The 20896-nt window shown below is 37.7% G+C and overlaps 1 protein-coding gene across 1 annotated transcript in view; it reads right to left on the bottom strand.

Moving 5' to 3' along the window:
- The window catches only part of LOC574698, a 54430-nt gene that overhangs the window by 28183 nt on the left and 5351 nt on the right, over positions 1–20896 (bottom strand). The window contains exons 4-7 of the mRNA XM_030992613.1: positions 12460–12505; positions 11312–11412; positions 9711–9756; positions 8325–8425 (exon numbers count right to left, since the gene is read on the bottom strand). Coding sequence (XP_030848473.1) covers positions 8325–8425; positions 9711–9756; positions 11312–11412; positions 12460–12505 — 294 coding nt within the window. The remainder of the gene's footprint in view (positions 1–8324; positions 8426–9710; positions 9757–11311; positions 11413–12459; positions 12506–20896) is intronic.

Here is a 20896-nt window from a genome sequence, read left to right as displayed (position 1 = left end):
ACTGTAGCATCCCCCTTCTTGTCAGTGTATTCACCAACCCAGGGTACCCAGTAATGATACCTCCATAAACAGGGGCAACAATGTACATGTTCACAGTGGCGGATCCAGGGGGGGGGGGGTGGGGGTCGTGAGCACATTTTTTTTTTCCCTCCAAAATTTAAAAATTTGGACCCCCCCCCCCTTGAGCGCCAGGGGGGGGGGGGGGGGAATCATCGCCCCAAAAAGGTAAAAATCACGTGTTTTTATACGTTTTTTTCCCCAGGGGCCCTCCCCCCATCCCCCCATTCTCCTGGATCCGCCACTGGCAACATCTATGATAGGATCATACATATACCTTTCAACAAAGTAATCAATGAATCTAAGTCATCTGCAGAGATGAAGTGACATCTTATTTCTTGGCGTGCCGCCCCATCTAAATGGTTCAAAATAACTTGTGCATTTCGCCTTGAGGAAATGTCACAATGATCAAAATAAATGTCTACCTCTTGTAACCATTGGGATAACGTAAATTCTCCAGGAGAGGATTTACCAGAAAATCTAGGTAACTTGGGCGCATGCAAGTGTGTCACTCTACCTCCTTGAGCATTCAACACATTAGTAAGACCTGATATTTATCAACTAAATCATCAGACTTCACTTCTTCAGCCATTTTGTACACGGTATAGAAAATACTAGTAGTAAAAATATCAATATAGTTACTGTAACATTACTCATCATACCATTGCAAATATATTCTGACTGAAAGTATCAACACAATATAGTTCTGGAATATATCTCAAAATTTTATGCTGTCGCCCAGTCACAAGCTCATCATTCGTTCAGTTATTGACATCGTTCTGACGCGTTCCAGACTTCAAAATGTTGTCACATAGTAACTTTCAAAACTATAATAAATAATATTAATATTCAGCTTTTATATAGCGCGAATCACAATTAAGTCTCTAAGCGCTTCCAAACTTGGATATTATTACCCCGGCTTTAGCTGTGCTGCCATTATAGCGCTCTAGCATTCCAAGGAATAAATTCCTGCCAGGTACCCATTTACATCGTTATCCGATAAAGAAATTGATCACTCACAAGTCACAATTTGACTGCCAAAATCAATGAAGAGAAATCCTTACCAGATTCTTGACTAAGGAATGGATGGTAAAATGAACTTTCATAAAATCATCAATCGCTTGCCGTAATCTGTTCTCCCAAGAAGACCCAAATAATGCGCAATAAAACAAGTTTTCCAAAATGTTCCACTCCGGCTCCAGCTTATATATAGCAGGGGAGAAGACTAAAACCAATCCGCCAGCTAAGTATCAACAGCTGGGCAGTAACACTGCAGATCAGATTCCATGTGAAGAAACTCAATTGGTTGATGCACAAATAAAACAGCTCCGAAATTGGTCTCACATCTAAAAACACCAGCAGTTTGATCGCCACATGCAGCTCCAATATGGTAGTACAGATGGGGTACGAACCCATGCGGACATTACGTCTCCTCGGTCGGTCAAAGTAACTCCATTCACTCCCAGTTCCAATTCCAGTAAACCAAGTCAGACAATCCTGCCGATTACGCCATTTAGAACGTTTAATTTTATCAACTGTTTTACTCCATAAGAATTTAAACAACTGTTGAATTTCTTTTAAAAATGTAACTAGTGGGTATGAGACAATACATAACAGGTAGTTCAGTTTAGGAATGATTAAAGGGATAGTTAAATTCTTCGTTAAGACCGCAAATGCCTTCAAAGTGCATGGTTATTGCTCTTATTCTCATTTAAGACATTTCTAGTGCTTTTTTAGGACCTAAAATTGCTATAAAGGTAATTTTAGACCCCAAAATGTGTGAAATTTAGCCAATATGATCATACCCATTCAGCTCCACTTTCCCAAAAATACGGTGACCGTTAATTAATTAATTAATTAATAATAACAATACACGGGTTGGCTGGTTGTATGTATTATAACCAACACGAAAAAGCCAACATCGGCATTGGCTGGAATAAAACGATAAGGCGCTATTTCGTTTTTTTAACAGCCTGTTCAAATTATCGAATATTTGTGTCCCAACAAAAATATTATATTTATGGATATGTCAGCCGTCTCTGAACTGATTTTGATCAACCAAAGATTATTTTGTGATTTGAATTGTATGTTCTTTCAAATTTGACACTCAGTTTTTCATTATCTCACAACAAAATTATTTAGTGTAGCGCCCTCTGCAACAGAACTCAACTATCCCTTTAATGTTTTGATTACTACAATCTGTCCATATAGTATAAGGGATCTGCCATTCCAAATACTCAACAGAGACTTTATTTCATCCAGTTTTGGGACAAAATTTAGGTTGTAGAGGTTATGATTATTATTCAATGGAATATTTATGCCTAAGTATACCACGTAATCTGTGGGCCATTTAAAATGATTGCTTTGGCGGATAGGCATTGTACAATTTCCAAGTCTAATAACATTACACTTTTTTACATTAACTTTTAACTCGGACATTTCTTTAAAGGTATTTAATACAGAAATACATTCGCTGGGTTCAACAAAAATAGTTGTATCATCTGCATATTGATTTATTTTGACGAACTAAACAACCCCAAATTTCAACAAATAAAATGAAAGGGTACGGTGAGAAAGGGCATCCTTGTCTTACTCCTTGATGCATTTTAACAGAATTTGATGAATATCCATTATTTATTACACAGCCCTCAATATCGACATAAAGAAGCTGAGCCCAGGTAACAAACTGTTCTTTGTACAGTATTGTATGTAAATTACCACTAGACCGTGTCGAATTCCTTTTCAAAAACAATACAGAGTGCAAAGCCACCAATGTAATGCATTTTACAGTAATTTTGAATATCAACAAAAAGTATAATATTTTCGCAAATAAACCATCCTTTGAGAACACCTTATTGATCATGACTTATGAGAGGTGATATAACTTTTTTCATACGAAGATAAATAATATTTGCGAGAATCTTATAATCATTGTTTAATAAAGAGATTGGTCGCCAATTTGTCAAAAATAACAGGTTCTTTTCTTGCTTTGGTATCAACGTCATGATACTTCTTCTCATTGAGTGAGGTAATACATTTCTTTCAAAGCATTCACTAAAAACTGAGCATAATAATAATTTGATTTCATTCCAAAAGGTCTTGTCAAATTAAATTGTCAATCCGTCACTTCCTGGTGACTTATCATATGAAAATGAACTAATAGAATCATAACATTCCTTTTTCTGAGATCATTGGCCCCAAAACTTTCCAGGTCCTCGGTGATTGGGCGTGGCAGTCATGTTGTTAGAATCCAGGGGGGTGATTTACTAACTGGGAACGATATCGCTCCTAACATCAATTTTTGTGATCGATTTCAATCCCAGCGTGAATAATCATGCGCGCCTATGAATATTAATGTATGCGATCAATCCAAACAATCTACAGACTCAAATTTAGGTCACTGGGCATTATTACGTCTTCAATCGGCCAACATAATAAGCCGCTTAATTTGTCAATGTCATTTTTATGTTGATCTCGTTCTAACATTAGAATAAAACTAAGTAAAATTTCGCATAAGACAGAAACAAATCATTCATGACTGTTTCATGTAGCAGTGTGAGGATTAATATGATTTTCTGTGGGTATAGTTTGTCTTTCTTTACGCTTATTTCAAGTAAAATGCCGGATTTAACGTCCGTAATGTACATGAATTAGACCTACCGTCCCAAGCTAGATGCAGCAACAGCAGGCAGTTAGCGCTTACCTCGCTCACGTGTCTGGGGCTGTGCTAGCGTGGGCTGGGCCAAGGCCCATCGTACCAGGCGCGGATCCAGTGGCGGGGGCGGGGGGGGGGGGGGAAGAGAGAGAGAGAGGGAGAGAGAGAAGGAGGCTGTTCCCCCCCCAATCAACAAAATAAGGAGAAGGAAGGAAAAAAGAAAAGAAGAGATAAAGGGAAGAAGAAAAGAAAGGAAGGGGGATATCAGTTGCACACTTCCCACTAACAAGCTGTAGATCGGGGGGGGGCATATGGCCCTTGCCTTGCCCCCCGCGCCAAAAAAGAGAGAGGAGGAAGGGAAAGGGAAAAAGGAAAAGGAGAGCTAAAAGGGAAAGAGAAAGAGGAAGAAGAACAGAAAAAGGGTGAATAGAAGGGGACCGACATCAGTTGCGATTAATTCCGCCAACAACGTGTGAATCGGGGGGGGGGGCGCTTGCCTCCCACAGCAAATCTAAAAGAGAGAGAGAAGGAAGGGAAGGGAAAGAAAAAAACGGAAAGAAGAAAGGCAATAGAGACCTGCCAGTGTCACAAATAAGGTATCAAAATATGCTTATCTGACAACTATTAAATGCATATGACTTTAACCCCTGAGCTTCCGGGGGAACTGCCGCCTCGACCCCACCTAGGGCCCTAAGGCTAAAGTTTTTGCTCATCACCCCACTGCTGCCCATGCAGCTGGTCACCATTACGTACAAATAGTTGGCTCGCGTAATTTCAGTTTTGGGCCCCCCTAAGAAAACCACGCATCCCACAATGAGATAATTTATTAAATAATATTTAATGAAATATTAAAACAAGATGAGGTCAAACCAATGTTTGTTATGTACCCTGTTTTTCTGGTATCTCTTGGCTAGCAAGATAAAGATAATATTGAACTAATTTTATTATGCACTTTCCATGAACACAAAAGTGTCACAAAACTGTCTTGTATTTTTTTTCTTCATTAAACCATGGACCTACTACAAATGGACACTGATCGGTACCATAATACATTCATGCACCTGACTCTGTCAAAAGTATCATAATGACATTCCAAACATGCTTCCAAGCTTTGATCTCATCACGCCCGCCGCCAGTCAGCCATAAAATAACCATGGATGTGCCTTGAATAATCTACAAAATGCATGCGCGAAAGAAACTGAACCGCTCAAATTTCATGGAAATGCATGTGCAGTTGTGGCGTACATATGAATATTGACGTATATGAAGTTTTCAATATGAAATTAGAAGTAGTTTACTAGAGAAACCTGTAAATTTGGCTTTAAAACAATGATCTCATATCACAACAAATTGTCATAACTTGGGTTTCACTGCTCCTCTATCTGGTCTTAATTCGCGATACTTGTCCTGAAACTACACTCTTGGCCCTGGCCCAGCGAAAAGAATCTGAAGAAATGTAAAAAAATTGTTTGTCTGCGATGATGCGTGGTTACATAATCAACATTGTCGCATCAAATAGATGTCCTCATCAACATACAAATTATCAAGTGGCGGTGGTCTTGATGTGATCAAAGAAAGACTCTCATTATTAGTCCATCTGTAGTAGGGTCTTTGAATAAACTGTTTCCGGTAACGGGACAGGATTTTTGTTACAAATTCTTCACCTCGTCCCCGACGTTCTGTGGAAACCATGAGTCGAAATTCGGTTTACGCGCAGTTGTCCAAAAGAAGTCGTAGCTTGCGTTCACCAGTATTTGCCAAGCTACACTCCCTTTAAGCTACACTGTTGCCCATAAAGTTGGAATAATTTTTTCTTCAGACAGATTTTTTTTTTTTTTTATTGAAACGCATTAGTCATGACTTTTGACCAAGTGTATTGATTGTATAAAGAGTCCAAACTGCCGAGGTGAAATCAAGCATAACATTCCAATTCATGAAATAGCCTCTTGTTCATGTGGTTGGACGAGCAAGTGTGCGCCTGTAAAATGGCGACTGGCTGGAATGCTCCCCAGGGAGTGGAAAATGTGCACACATTGTGTGCGGGTAAGCCTGAATCCGATGACCGGGGTAATAATATATCTGTAAAGTGCTTAGGCACATCGTTGGATCGGTGTATTGAGCGCTATATAAAAAAACGGATTATTATTATTATTATTATTACAAACAAAAAGCCAACGAATGTTATGTATTGTCTTTTTCCTGCGTGTAGTCTGTATGCAAAGGAGGTCCACATTTTAAGAAATGGCTGTATGATTCTTAGCCAGATTTGACACAGAATTTCACTTGGCTATGCCTCGTCCGAGGTCATTGGGAATACGCCAAAGAGTGATTGCACTCCAACATGATGGACGCCAAGAAGCCGATATTGCTGATTTCCTTGGAATATCACAAAGTGCGGTCTGTAAAATCCTTAAAATAGTCGAACGGAGGGTAAGTTGAGGCAAACATAATATCCAGGAAGACCAAAACTGACTACTTGTCAAGATAATCGGTAACTGCTTAATATGTGCCGTAAAAACCAGAAGTTCCCAGAGAGCCGCCTTCGTAATTTGTGGAGAAGACACCATACATTACATTAACGTTTCTGCCAAAATGTTAGCTTCAGCATGGTTATAAAGCAACACGAATCGCCAAGTGTCTCTGCCTAAATTGTATGCACATAGTTACCCGACTTCGCTAGGCTAGGTAGCATAGAAGACCTCAGCTTGGACACTGGCGAAATATAATAGGGACTTTTAGATTCGCACGAAGACAATAGGTCTATGCTACGATCGACGTCCTTTTAAAGCACTGCCGTGAATGGAAGTACCACGTATCAGTCCACGCAAATCTAAAAGTCCCTATTCTTTACGGATGAGCGCCGCCATATCCTGGACTAAACGAATGGAAGACAAATGGCTCGGTAATTACGTTGACGAACCTTTTATTTATTTCTTTTCTCCATCATTTATTAATTGACGGAACCTCCAAAATGATTGCGTCCATCAAACCAATCAAGCTGGTGGCGGCCCAGTGATGGTATGGGCCAGTACTAATTACGAAGGAACAACGCCATCGGTGATACCTTATGGACACGTCACCGCTGTCGTGTTTTGAGACATATGGAGGAACCATTGCCTTCGACGCGCAAGAAAGGTCTAAAGAAACATCTTTCAACTGCAAGACAAAACTTAGCCACATAAGCAGATGCTGGTAGAAAAATCCTTGATGTGGAGGGGGTGCAGCAGATGCCATGGTCTGCTTGCTCCCCTGATATGAACCCATTTGAGCATGTCTGTGATGCATTAGGAAGGCCATGGATAAGAGGGACAATATTCCTCAAACCCTACAGGAATAAGCCCAGGATCTGACAAACGAGTGGGACACCAACACCATCAACAAGTTTGTGGATAGTATGCCAAGACGTCTGAACTCACTGATCCGTGTCAGGTGAGGCCATACTCGACATTGGTTGACATATCATATTGTAAACAGTTTAACTGGCTTTGTCGACCCCCGAAATCTAGTTTTATGCACAAAAATACATCTCCAAGAAAGATATATTACCATTTATTGTTCATTTTAGTTTCCGGACGCTATGTTGGATTACAACATGACGGCTATCTTCTGTATATTTGTAGGTTTAGGGCTACTCTAACCCTTTATGATGAATTCAAGTATACCAGTGAATATCCTGAAATATACAACTGATTTTGACCTAGCTCATTAAAGGCCGATAGGTAATACAAAGTTTTGGTATGGGGTCATGAATTTGGTTGAAATTAACATATTGGAAGCATATGCGATCCAACAATATTCAGTGATCGTTGTCGCGGTTGAAATCGAGTCTAAAGTTATGAAATCGTTAATAATAAACTCTTTATGTTGTATGGCTACCTTTCAAGGTCAAGATATTAATTAAGCTATAAAACAATGTTTTATGACTAAAATCAACCGATTAGCTATTCCCGTTTTGAAACTATATATCACAACTACATATTCTGAGATTTCATGGATGCAGCTACCATTGTACATCCGCTTTTTGATTTTCTTTTAAATTTACCGGGAGCACCTGTAAATTTGTATATTCAATTTATCTCGAAACCAGAAGCGTTTTAGGGGCTAAATTTTCTAGTGCTTCTAATACATCCACAGGGGCATCCAAATATATCAAATTGGTAAAGAATCACTATCCACCCAATTTTCGAAATTTTCCAAAACTTTGTATTGCATTTAAGGTTAATGCAGGCATTACTCCACTTGCAGTAACCTTCCGACGTCGTTTCAACCTGAGGAAGGCAAACTGGGAAAATTTTAGGCCAAGTCTCACTGGAGCCGGTTGCGAGGGATTCCTTCGGGCTGAGGGAGAATGTATAAATGTGGAGTGGTCTGAAAGTTGTTAGACCACAAAGTCATCTTTTGGTTATGAGGGCTGGTATAAAGTGGAATATAGCATTGTGCATAATCATTGGTGTGAAAAGGGTTAATTTGGAAAAGGAGGGAAGGAGGCAAAAAAATATTGTAAGAGACGAGGGGGAGAAGGAAAGGGCGGATAGATATATAGTATAATTCTTTTCTTGACAACATAAATGGCCTGCTGTCTCGTATAAAATGCAAATGCGACCTGACTCACCGAATCCACTTGATGGGGATTGCCTTGCCCTGACTCATGCACATTGGTGCTTCTGTCCGCATTGCCTGTTTGGCCTGCTTTCAATGATAACTCTTGATCACCTTGAATAGTTAAAAAAAGGAAATATAAAACACGTCATTAACTTTTGTAGAAAATGCTGAAATTTGAGGGAAAATATTGTTTAGCGTGCGGAGAGAAAAGGAGAGAGAGAGAGAGAGAGAGAGAGGAGGGGTGAAACAAATTACAAAAATTAAAATGCCATCGTCACCATCAGCAATTACAAGGCGCTGCTCTGTGGCATGCCCATCATTTTGTACATTGGTTTATCTTTAGATTGTAGTTTTGTTATAGTGGTCTTCTGTTCTCTGCTTCAAAATCATGTTCAGCAACACTCTAAAATCCACTCTGGTTGCATAACTCTTCATTTTGTTGCCACTTGTTCAACTGCTAACCTGTCTCACTGCCCTACTTTTGACAACGAATTTGAATAATGTATATATACGGGCTGAGCTACTTTTAGTACGTGCCAACTCTCCATGCCCAAAGCCTAATGGATAATGAGGGATTTCGAAAGAGAGATAAGGCCAGTGACAGAAGGGAAACAAGGAGGCATGATGACTCGAACCCGAAACCATATGTCCAACCCACCTTTGCCAAAAACTTTGCTTGGAAATGTACGATGACTTACAAACAAACTGAACGGAACTTCACGCTTGTGCTCGCTTTTTGTATAAATTTATGGAATCAAGATAGCTTTGTGTCTGTGTGACCTCTCCTATGAATTTAGATTTTTTTTTAAGGGAACTGGTGAATCCACTCGGTGTCACCTGCTACCTCCTGAATAAGAAGTGAACACACCTGCTGCTTTGATACTATGTTCTATAGCATCACTATAATATTTGTCAATGGGGCTGACGAGCACATAGTTAGACTGGCAATAGCCAATTGTTATCACATACATAACGATTGCAAATAATTCGTATATAATTACAGTATATTTCCTGAATTCTTAGTTGTTATTACTTGAATACTTCTTTTGAAAAATCACATGGTTTGTTGCATCTTAACAAGGAATCCTTCCCCTATACCTCATTAGTTATTCTCGTTTAGAATTTGTTTTATCGATACATTTACTTGTTTACGTTGCATTTTGATAAGTGCTAACAGCTGAACATCATTTAAATGTGTATGCTGCAGAGCGTATGTAGGGTTATTCGAGTATTGCTGCTTTGCTTTCACCAAATCATACGCACAAACAATGCATTCCTTATTAAAAAGTATTTTAATTAATTTTTATCTACCCGTTTCTTTTTTCCTATACTACTTGAGTGTTGTATGATCATTGAAATACATTGCTGAAGGTGAATAGATAAAAGCCAATATTACCTTGACCGCGAGGTTCTCTTCTAGATTCTGTCTTGTTGTCTGTTGCCTGAGATATTAAAAAAAAAATAAGAGAAACTTGCCATTAGAAAAATACTCATACACACGCACACACAATAACGCAAACACACACTGTAGGACAGTGGCGGATCCAGGGGGGGGGGAGGGCCGGGTTGCCCGCCCCCCCCCCCCCCCCCCCCCCTGGGGGGGGGCGGGCGGTTTAAAAACACGTGATTTTTACCTTTTTTGGGCGATCCCCCACCCCCCCTGCCGCTCAAGGGGGGGGGGGGGTGCAAATTTTAAATTCTTGGAGGGACAAAAAAAAAAGTGCTCCCTACCCCCCTACCCCCTCCCCCTACCCCCTCCCCCCCCCCTACCCCCTCCCCCCCCCCCCCCCCCACTGAGCGACTTTGCGGCCGGCGCGATTTTCAAATTTTCGGGAGCAAAACAAAAAAAGTTGGGCCCCCTCCCCTAAGAAATCCTGGATCCGCGCCTGCTGTAGGAGTGAGTTATATCAAGTGGAATATAGCATTGTTCATAATCATTGGTGTGAAACAGGGTTAATTTGGAATCAACGAGGAGGAGAAGGAGAGTGCGAATAGATAAATAAACTACAATGGTTTTCCTGAAGTGCTTGTTCAAAGAAAATCACAAATATGGCAAATAATGTATCAATAAAAACTGGTAAGCTAACAAATCGTCATCGTACAAGTTTTAGGTCAACTACATATCGGGTGATTTATAAAAATTTAAATACAACCCCCTCCATAGCATCTGGAATATGCGAGAGATTCGGCAGAAAAATAACGATGTTTTAATGCCGTCACAATATGAATAAATCCTGCCCAAGCTGACGATATCCAATACAGAATGAATATAATTGCTATTATTTCTAAAATTATAATGAGTTTAGTGTATATATATGTGATGGAATTTTACACCATTCAAAAAGGGATATGACCCCGATTTGAGTCCTAAATTATTTTGTTTGTAAATGCACAGGATAGGGGTTAATGAACAATCAAAGAAACCACACTTTAAAATTAAAAAAGCCCCGGAATGAAATCATGGACGGCATTTGTTCCCCATTGAAACGCCTAAACATACTGCGGTGTATGCAGCTGAAAATACAATGGCGTCTTATTTTGTTTACAAACGAAGGATTCCTTTATTTTTTCCTTGCATTTTTCATCAGGGTTTAGAGTGAGGCAATATATTAAACATTTAGACTGAGGGTAGTGAAGTAAGATAAATAACTGAAGAGAAGACGACAAAACAGGCACTGAAAATGTGTGAGATGTCATGGGACACCGTCTGCTTGTGCAAATCATGTTCAACATGTGACGTCACACATCTCAGCAGCGATCGGAGAGCTTTTCAGGTGTTATGCCGGTGCTATGCCGGGGCTGTTTTTAAGCGTTTTGAAATCATAATAATCATTACTTCGAATGTTTCCAAGCATCAAATTTGTATAAACTTGTCCAATCAAAGTTTCACCTTTGCAATAATGACAATAAAGTTAGTTTTTCAAATCAATGCACCTTCTCTTAAACAACATAAATGGCCTGCTGTCTCGTATAAAATGCAAATGCGATCTGGCTCACCGAATCCACTTGGTGGGGATTGCCTTGCCATGACTCATGCACATTGGTGCTTCTGTCCGCATTGCCTGTTTGGCCTGTTTTCAGTGATGACTCTTGATCACCTTGAATAGTTAAAAAAAATGAAAGATAAAACACGTCATTAACTTTTGTAGAACATGCTAAAAATTGAGGGGAAATATTGTTTAGCTTGCGAGTGAGAGAGAGAGAGAGAGAGAGAAAGAGGGGGGGGGGGGAGGGCTGAAACAAATATAATAATTACAACGTCATCACTGTGCCATCTCTCCATGCCCAAAGCCTATAATGGATAACGAGGGATTTCGAAAGAGAGATAAGGCCAGGGACAGAAGGGGAACAAGGAGGCACGATGACTCGAACCCGAAACCATATCTCCAACCCACCTTTGTCAAAAACTTTGCTTGGAAATGTACGATCACTTACAAACAAAATGAACGGAACTTCACGCTTGTGCTTGCTATTTGTATAGATACAGGGACTCAATTAAGCTTGTTATGTGTCTGTGAGACCTCTCCGATGAATTTAGATTTTTTTTAAAGGGCACTGGTGAATCCACTCGGTGTTACCTGCTAGCTCCTGAATAAGAAGTGAACACACCTGCTGCTTTGATCCTATGTTCTATAGCATCACTATAACATTTTTCATGGGGGCTGACGAGCACATAGTTTGACTGGCAATAGCCAATTGTTATCACTTACATAACGATTGCAAATAATTCGTATATAATTACAGTATATTTCCTGAATTCTTAGTTGTTTTTACTTGAATACTTCTTTTGAAAAATCATATAGTTTGTGGCATCTTAACAAGGAATCCTTCCCCTATACCTCATTAGTTATTCTCGTTTAGAAATTTATTTTTTCGATACATTTACTTGTTTACGTTGCATTTTGATAAGTGCTAACAGCTGAACATCATTTAAATGTGTATGCTGCAGAGCGTACATGTAGGTATGGGTTATTCGAGTATTGTTGCTTTGCTTTCACAAAATCATACGCACAAACATTTCATTCCTCATTAAAAAGTATTTCAATTATTTTGAATCTACCCGTTTCTCTTTTCATATACTACTTGAGTGTTGTACGATCATTGAAATACATTGATGAAGGTAAATAAATAAAATCCATTATTACCTTGACCGCGAGGTTCTCTTCTAGATTCCGTCTTGTTGTCTGTTGCCTGAGATATTTAAAAAATAAGAGAAACTTGCCATTAGAAAAATACTCATACACACGCACACACAATAACGCAAACACACACTGTAGGAGTGAGTTATATCAAGTAGAATATAGCATTGTTCATAATCATTGGTGTGTTAAGGGTTAATTTGGAATCAACGAGGAGGAGAAGAAGGGTGCGAATAGATAAATAAACTACAATGGTTTTCCTAAAGTGCTTGTTCAAAGAAAATCACAAGTATGGCAAATAATGTATCAATAAAAACTGGTAAGCTAACAGATCGTCATCGTACAAGTTTTAGGTCAACTACATATCGGGAAATTTATAAAAATACAAATACAACCACCTCCATAGCATCTGGAATATGCGAGAGATTCGCCAGAAAAAAAAACGATGTTTTAATGCCGTCAGAGTATGAACCAATCCTGCCCAAACTGACGATATCCCATAAAGAATGAACATAATTGCTATTATTTCTCAAATTATAATGGGTTTAGTGTATATATATGTGATGGAATTTTACACCATCCAAAAAGGGATATGACACCGATTCTGAGTTTTGAATTATCAGGTGGGCTGTATATCGTACAGACCACCTTATAATTTCGTTAGAATTACCTTTATTATTTATTTATTTATCAGGTGGGCTGTATATCGTACAGACCACCTTATAATTTCGTTAGAATTGCCTTTATTTATTTATTAAATATTTTTCTTATTTCTAACCACTTTTTCGTGAACAAGATAACACAAAAATGGCTCAATCAAAATCCTTGAAATTTGGCACACATATGTCAAGGCATATGTACAAAGCACAATAATGTTTTCAACATTGACCTTTAGTGATGACGTCATCTAGGCGCCATTTTGTAAAACTTTACGAAAATCAACTCATGATCATATCTTCATAACCAAAAACTATTTCTCATTCATATTTATCATGATCAAGGTCAATATTCGTCCGGTCAATTTCAGGTCAAAGAACGCGCACGTGCGCGTACGTCCGCGCGTCAATGCGCGCGCAAAATTTCAAAATGCTCAAAATCGTCTCAAAATCATTTTGCATATGTTTTAGGTCCTTCTAAGCATTTTATAAAAAATCGCGCACACGCGCAAGCGCGTTTTCGCGCGTAAAACTATTACACAACATAGAATCGCAATTTTTTTTCTTTCATAATATTTCACATATTTTTAAAAACAAATTGATACCATGTTTGTCTCTTTATGACTATTAATAACGGAATGATCGACCGTTTAACATAAATTTCCGTGCGCGCGAGCTCTTGTAAAACATAGCATATATGGGCAAAAACATGGCTATAGAAAATCAATTGTAACTCTTTAGGATGTAAGGTGACCTCAATTTTTTTTCAAATTTTATTAGAGTATGATTCGGAGATATTGTTTCATGTCTCATTTGACCCTCGATTAACTCATGACGTCATCATAATGGCCTCCGAACTCAAAATTCCAATTTGCATATTATGACGTCAGCATATTTATGGAAAATTGATTGTATCTCTGTAAATATTGATCGATTTTCTTCCAAATTTTGATATGTTGTGGCTGAGACAATTTTCTACAAATGCAGTAACTATTATCTTTATTTGACAAAGACATCATGGCGCATTTTTGCGATTAAAGGAGGCATGTCAATTTTTCACATTTTGCGTGTATTCTCTAAGGGACATGACTTTTTCTCAAAACTCGATTCTACATTCCCGTCTTTCGCGGGCAATATCTACGTCGTTTTAGCTTCATTTACGCTGAACTTCGAGTGTGTTGTAGCTGAGACAAAGAGCTATCTCAACTGTACCCTTTATTTTGTCTCAATTTTTTGTTGGATCAGCCAACCTATACTTGTTCCAAACAAGTATTACAAATCTAGTCAGGTGGGCTGTATAACGTACAGATCACCTTATAATTTCGTTAGAATTGCCTTTATTTATCAGGTGGGCTGTATCTAATACAGACCACCTTATAATTTCGTTAGAATTGCCTTTATTTATCAGGTGGGCTGTATATAGTACAGACCACCTTATAATTTCGTTAGAATTGCCTTTATTTATTATTAAATATTTTTCTTATTTCTAACCACTTTTTTGTGAACAAAATAACACGAAAATGGCTCAATCAAATGCCTTGAAATTTGGCACACATATGTATAGGCACATGTACGAAGCACAATAACGTTTTCAACATTGACCTTCACTGATGACGTCATCTAGGCGCCATTTTGTAAAATTTTACGAAAATCAACTCATGATCATATCTTCATAACCAAAAAGTAATTCTCATTCATATTTATCATGATGAAGGTCAATATCCGTCCGGTTAATTTCAGCTCAAATAATGCGCGCGTGCGCGTACGTCCGCGCGTCAATGCGCGCGCAAAATTTTAAAATGCTCAAAATCGTCTCAAAATCATTTTGCATACGTTTTAGGCCATTCTAAGCATTTTATAAAAAATCGCGCACACGCCCATGCGCGCGCGTTTTCGCGCGTAAAACTATTACATAACATAGAATCACCATTTTTTTTCTTTTATAATATTCCACATATATTTAAAAACAAATTGATACCATGTTTGTCTCTTTATGACTATTAATAACGGAATGATCGACCGTTTAACATAAATCTCGGTGCGCGCGAGCTCTTGTAATACATAGCATATATGGGCAAAAACATGCCTATACAAAATCCATTGTAGCTCTTTAGGATGCAAGGTGACCCCAATTTGTTTTCATATTTTGATAGAGTATGATTCGGAGATATTGTTTCATGTCACATTTGACCTTCAATTAACTCATGACGTCATTATAATGGCCTCCGAACTCAAAATTCCAATTTGCATATTATGACGTCAGCATATTTATGGAAAATTGATTGTATCTCTGTAAATAGTGATTGATTTTCTTCTAAATTTTGAAATGTTCTAGCTGAGACAATTTTCTACAAATGAAGTCATAACAATTGTTAATTTTGACAAAAGCATCATGGCGTATTTTTGTGATTAAAGGAGGCATGTCAATTTTCACATTTTGCGTGTATTCTCTATGGGACATGATTTTTTCTCAAAACTCGATTCTACATTCCCGTCTTTCGCGAGCAATATCTACGTCGTTTTAGCTTCATTTACGCTGAACTTCGAGTATGTTGTAGCTGAGACAAAAAGCTATCTTAAATGTACCCTTTATTTTGTCTCAATTTTTTGTTGGATCAGCCCACCTATACTTGTTCCAAACAATTTATTATATATTTTTCTTATTTCTAACCACTTTTTTGTGAACAAGATAACTTGGAAATGGCTCAATCAAATGCCTAGAAATTTGGCACACATATGTATAGACATATGTACAAAGCACAATAACGTTTTCAACATTAACCTTCACTGATGACGTCATCTAGGCGCCATTTTGTAAAATTTTACGAAAATCAACTCATGATCATATCTTCATAACCAAAAGGTATTTCTCGTTCATATTTATCATGATCAAGGTCAATATCCGTCCGGTCAATAAAAGGTAAAATAACGCGCGCGTGCGCGTACGTCCGCGCGTCAATGCGCGCGCAAAATTTTGAAATGCTCAAAATCGTCTGAAAATCATTTTGCATACGTTTTAGCCCATTCTAAGCATTTTATAAAAAATCGCGCGTACGAGCATGCGCGCGCGTTTTCGCGCGTAAAACTTTTGCACAACATTGAATTGCCTTTTTTTTCTTTCATAATATACCACATATATTTACAAACATATTGATACCATGTTTGTCTCTTTATGACTATTAATAACGGAATGATCGACCGTTTAACATAAATCTCCATGCGCGCGAGCTCTTGTAATACATAGCATATATGGGCAAAAACACGCCTATACAAAATCCATTGTAGCTCTTTAGGATGCAAGGTGACCCCAATTTGTTTTCATATTTTAAAAGAGTATGATTCGGAAATATTGTTTCATGTCTCATTCGACCCTCAATTAACTCATGACGTCATCATAATGGCCTCCGAACTCAAAATTCCAATTTGCATATTATGACGTCAGCATATTTATGGAAAATTGATTGTATCTCTGTAAATATTGATCAATTTTCTTCCAAATTTTAATATGTTCTAGCTGAGACAAATTTCTACAAATGCAGTCAGTACTATTCTTCATTTTGACAAAGGTATCATGGCGTATTTTTGCGATTAAAGGAGGCATGTCAATTTTTCACATTTTGCGTGTATTCTCTATGGGACATGACTTTTTCTCAAAACTCGATTCTACATTCCCGTCTTTCGCGGGCAACATCTACGTCATTTTAGCTTCATTTACGCTGAACTTCGAGTATGATGTAGCTGAGACAATTAGCTATCTCAAATGTGCCCTTCATTTTGTCTAAAATGTTAGCTGGACCAGCCCACCTATACTTGTACCAAACAAGTATTACAAATCTAGTTTATCAGGTGGGCTGTATATCGTACAGACCACCTTATAATTTCGTTAGAATTGCCTTTATTTATTATCAGGTGGGCTGTATATAGTACAGACCACCTTATAATTTCGTTAGAATTGCCTTTATTTATTATTATCAGGTGGGCTGTATATCGTACAGACCACCTTATAATTTCGTTAGAATTGCCTTTATTATATATTTTTCTTATTTCTAACCACTTTTTTGTGAACAAAATAACTTGAAAATGGCTCAATGAAATGCCTTGAAATTTGGCACACATATGTATAGGCATATGTACGAACCACAGAATTTTTTTCAATCTTGACCTTGACTGATGACGTCATCTAGGCGTAAAATTTGTAAAATTTTACGAAAATCAACTCATGATCATATCTTCATAACCAAAAGGTATTTCTCATTCATATTTATCATGATCAAGGTCAATATCCGTCCGGTCAATTGCAGGTCAAATAAAGCGCGCGTGCGCGTACGTCCGCGCGTCAATGTGCGCGTCAAATTTTGAAATGCTCAAATCGTCTCAAAATCATTTTGCATACGTTTTAGGCCATTCTAAGCATTTTATAAAAAATCGCGCACACGCGCATGCGTGCGCGTTTTCGCGCGTAAAACTATTGCACAACAAAGAATCGCCATTTCTTTTCTTTCATAAAATTCCACATATTTTTACAAACAAATTGATAGCATGTTTATCTCTTTATAACTATTAATGACGGAATGATCGATCGTTAAACATAAATTTCCGTGCGCGCGAGCTCTTGTAATACATAGCATATATGGGCAAAAACATGCCTATGCAAAATCCATTGTAGCTCTTTAGGATGCAAGGTGACCCCAATTTTTTTTCATATTTTGATTGAGTATGAATTGGAGATATGATTTCATGTCTCATTTGACCCTCAATTTTCTCATGACGTCATCATAATGGCCTCCGAACTCAAAATTTCAATTTGCATATTATGACGTCAGCAGATTTTTGGAAAATTGATTGTATCTTTGTAAAAATTGATCGATTTTCTTCAAAATTTTGATACGTTCTAGCTGAGACAATTCTCTACAAATCCAGTTGTCACGATTTTTCATTTTGACAAAGGCATCATGGCGTATTTTTGCGATTAAAGGAGGCATGTCAATTTTTCACATTTTGCGTGTATTCTCTATGGGACATGACTTTTTCTCAAAACTGGATTCTACATCTTTTGCGAGCAATATCTACGTCGTTTTAGCTTCGTTTACGCTGAACTTCGAGTATGTTTTAGCTGAGACAATAAGCTATCTCAAATGTGCCCTTTATTTTGTCTTAAATTTTAGTTGGACCAGCCCACCTATACTTGTTCCAAACAAGTATTACAAATCTAGTTATTAAATATTTTTCTTATTTCTAACCACTTTTTTGTGAACAAAATAACACAAAAATGGCTCAATCAAATGCCTTGAAATTTGGCACACATATGTATAGGCATATGTACGAAGCACAATAACGTTTTCAACATTGACCTTCACTGATGACGTCATCTAGGCGCCATTTTGAAAAATTTTACGAAAATCAACTCATGATCATATCTTCATAACCAAAAGCTATTTCTCATTCATATTTATCATGATCAAGGTCAATATCCGTTTGGTCAATTTCAGGTCAAATAACGCGCGCGTGCGCGTACGTCCGCGCGTCAATGCGCGCGCAAAATTTAAAAATGCTCAAAATCGTCTCAAAATCATTTTGCATACGTTTTAGGCCATTCTAAGCATTTTATAAAAAATCGCGCACATGCGCATGCGCGCGCGTTTTCGCGCGTAAAACTATTACACAACATAGAATCGCCATTTTTTTTTCTTTCATAATATTTCACATATTTTTACAAACAAATTGATACCATGTTTGTCTCTTTATGACTATTAATAACGGAATGATCGACCGTTTAACATAAATTTCCGTGCGCGCGAGCTCTTGTAATACATAGCATATATGGGCAAAAACATGCCCATACAAAATCCATTGTAGCTCTTTAGGATGCAAGGTGACCCCAATTTGTTTTCATATTTTAAAAGAGTATGATTCGGAGATATTGTTTCATGTCTCATTTGACCCTCAATTAACTCATGACGTCATCATAATGGCCTCCGAACTCAAAATTCCAATTTGCATATTATGACGTCAGCATATTTATGGAAAATTGATTGTATCTCTGTAAATGTTGATTGATTTTCTTCCAAATTTTAGTATGTTCTAGCTGAGACAATTTTCAACAAATAATAAAGTCACGATTTTTCATTTTGACAAAGGCATCATGGCGTATATTTGCGATTAAAGGTGGCATGTCAATTTTTCACATTTTGCCTGTATTCTCTACGGGACATTACTCTTTCTCAAAACTGGGTTCTACATTTCCGTCTTTCGCGAGCAATATCTCCGTCGTTTTAGATTCTTTTACGCTGAACTTCGAGTATGTTGTAGCTGAGACAATAAGTTATCTTAAATGTGCCTTTGATTTTGTCTCAATTTTAGTTGGACCAGCCCACCTATACTTGTTCGAAACAAGTATTACAAATCTAGTTAAATATTTTTCTTATTTCTAACCACTTTTTTGTGAACAAGATAACTTGGAAATGGCTCAATCAAATGCCTAGAAATTTGGCACACATATGTATAGACATATGTACAAAGCACAATAACGTTTTCAACATTGACCTTCACTGATGACGTCATCTAGGCGCCATTTTGTAAAATTTTACGAAAATCAACTCATGATCATATCTTCATAACCAAAAGGTATTTCTCGTTCATATTTATCATGATCAAGGTCAATATCCGTCCGGTCAATAAAAGGTCAAAAAACGCGCGCGTGCGCGTACGTCCGCGCGTCAATGCGCGCGCAAAATTTTGAAATGCTCAAAATCGTCTGAAAATCATTTTGCATACGTTTTAGCCCATTCTAAGCATTTTATAAAAAATCGCGCGTACGAGCATGCGCGCGCGTTTTCGCGCGTAAAACTTTTGCACAACATTGAATTGCCTTTTTTTTTTCTTTCATAATATACCACATATATTTACAAACATATTGATACCATGTTTGTCTCTTTATGACTATTAATAACGGAATGATCGACCGTTTAACATAAATCTCCATGCGCGCGAGCTCTTGTAATACATAGCATATATGGGCAAAAACACGCCTATACAAAATCCATTGTAGCTCTTTAGGATGCAAGGTGACCCCAATTTGTTTTCATATTTTAAAAGAGTATGATTCGGAAATATTGTTTCATGTCTCATTTGACCCTCAATTAACTCATGACGTCATCATAATGGCCTCCGAACTCAAAATTCCAATTTGCATATTATGACGTCAGCATATTTATGGAAAATTGATTGTATCTCTGTAAATGTTGATTGATTTTCTTCCAAATTTTAGTATGTTCTAGCTGAGACAATTTTCAACAAATAATAAAGTCACGATTTTTCATTTTGACAAAGGCATCATGGCGTATATTTGCGATTAAAGGTGGCATGTCAATTTTTCACATTTTGCCTGTATTCTCTACGGGACATTACTCTTTCTCAAAACTGGGTTCTACATTTCCGTCTTTCGCGAGCAATATCTCCGTCGTTTTAGATTCTTTTACGCTGAACTTCGAGTATGTTGTAGCTGAGACAATAAGTTATCTTAAATGTGCCTTTGATTTTGTCTCAATTTTAGTTGGACCAGCCCACCTATACTTGTTCGAAACAAGTATTACAAATCTAGTTAAATATTTTTCTTATTTCTAACCACTTTTTTGTGAACAAGATAACTTGGAAATGGCTCAATCAAATGCCTAGAAATTTGGCACACATATGTATAGACATATGTACAAAGCACAATAACGTTTTCAACATTGACCTTCACTGATGACGTCATCTAGGCGCCATTTTGTAAAATTTTACGAAAATCG

This window comes from Strongylocentrotus purpuratus, unplaced genomic scaffold (genome assembly GCF_000002235.5).
Source record: "Strongylocentrotus purpuratus isolate Spur 01 unplaced genomic scaffold, Spur_5.0 spur5_scaffold_20, whole genome shotgun sequence".
Lineage (NCBI taxonomy): Eukaryota > Metazoa > Echinodermata > Echinoidea > Camarodonta > Strongylocentrotidae > Strongylocentrotus > Strongylocentrotus purpuratus.
Note: the sequence above shows the minus strand (reverse complement) of the source record. Positions and strands in the feature narration are given on the sequence as shown.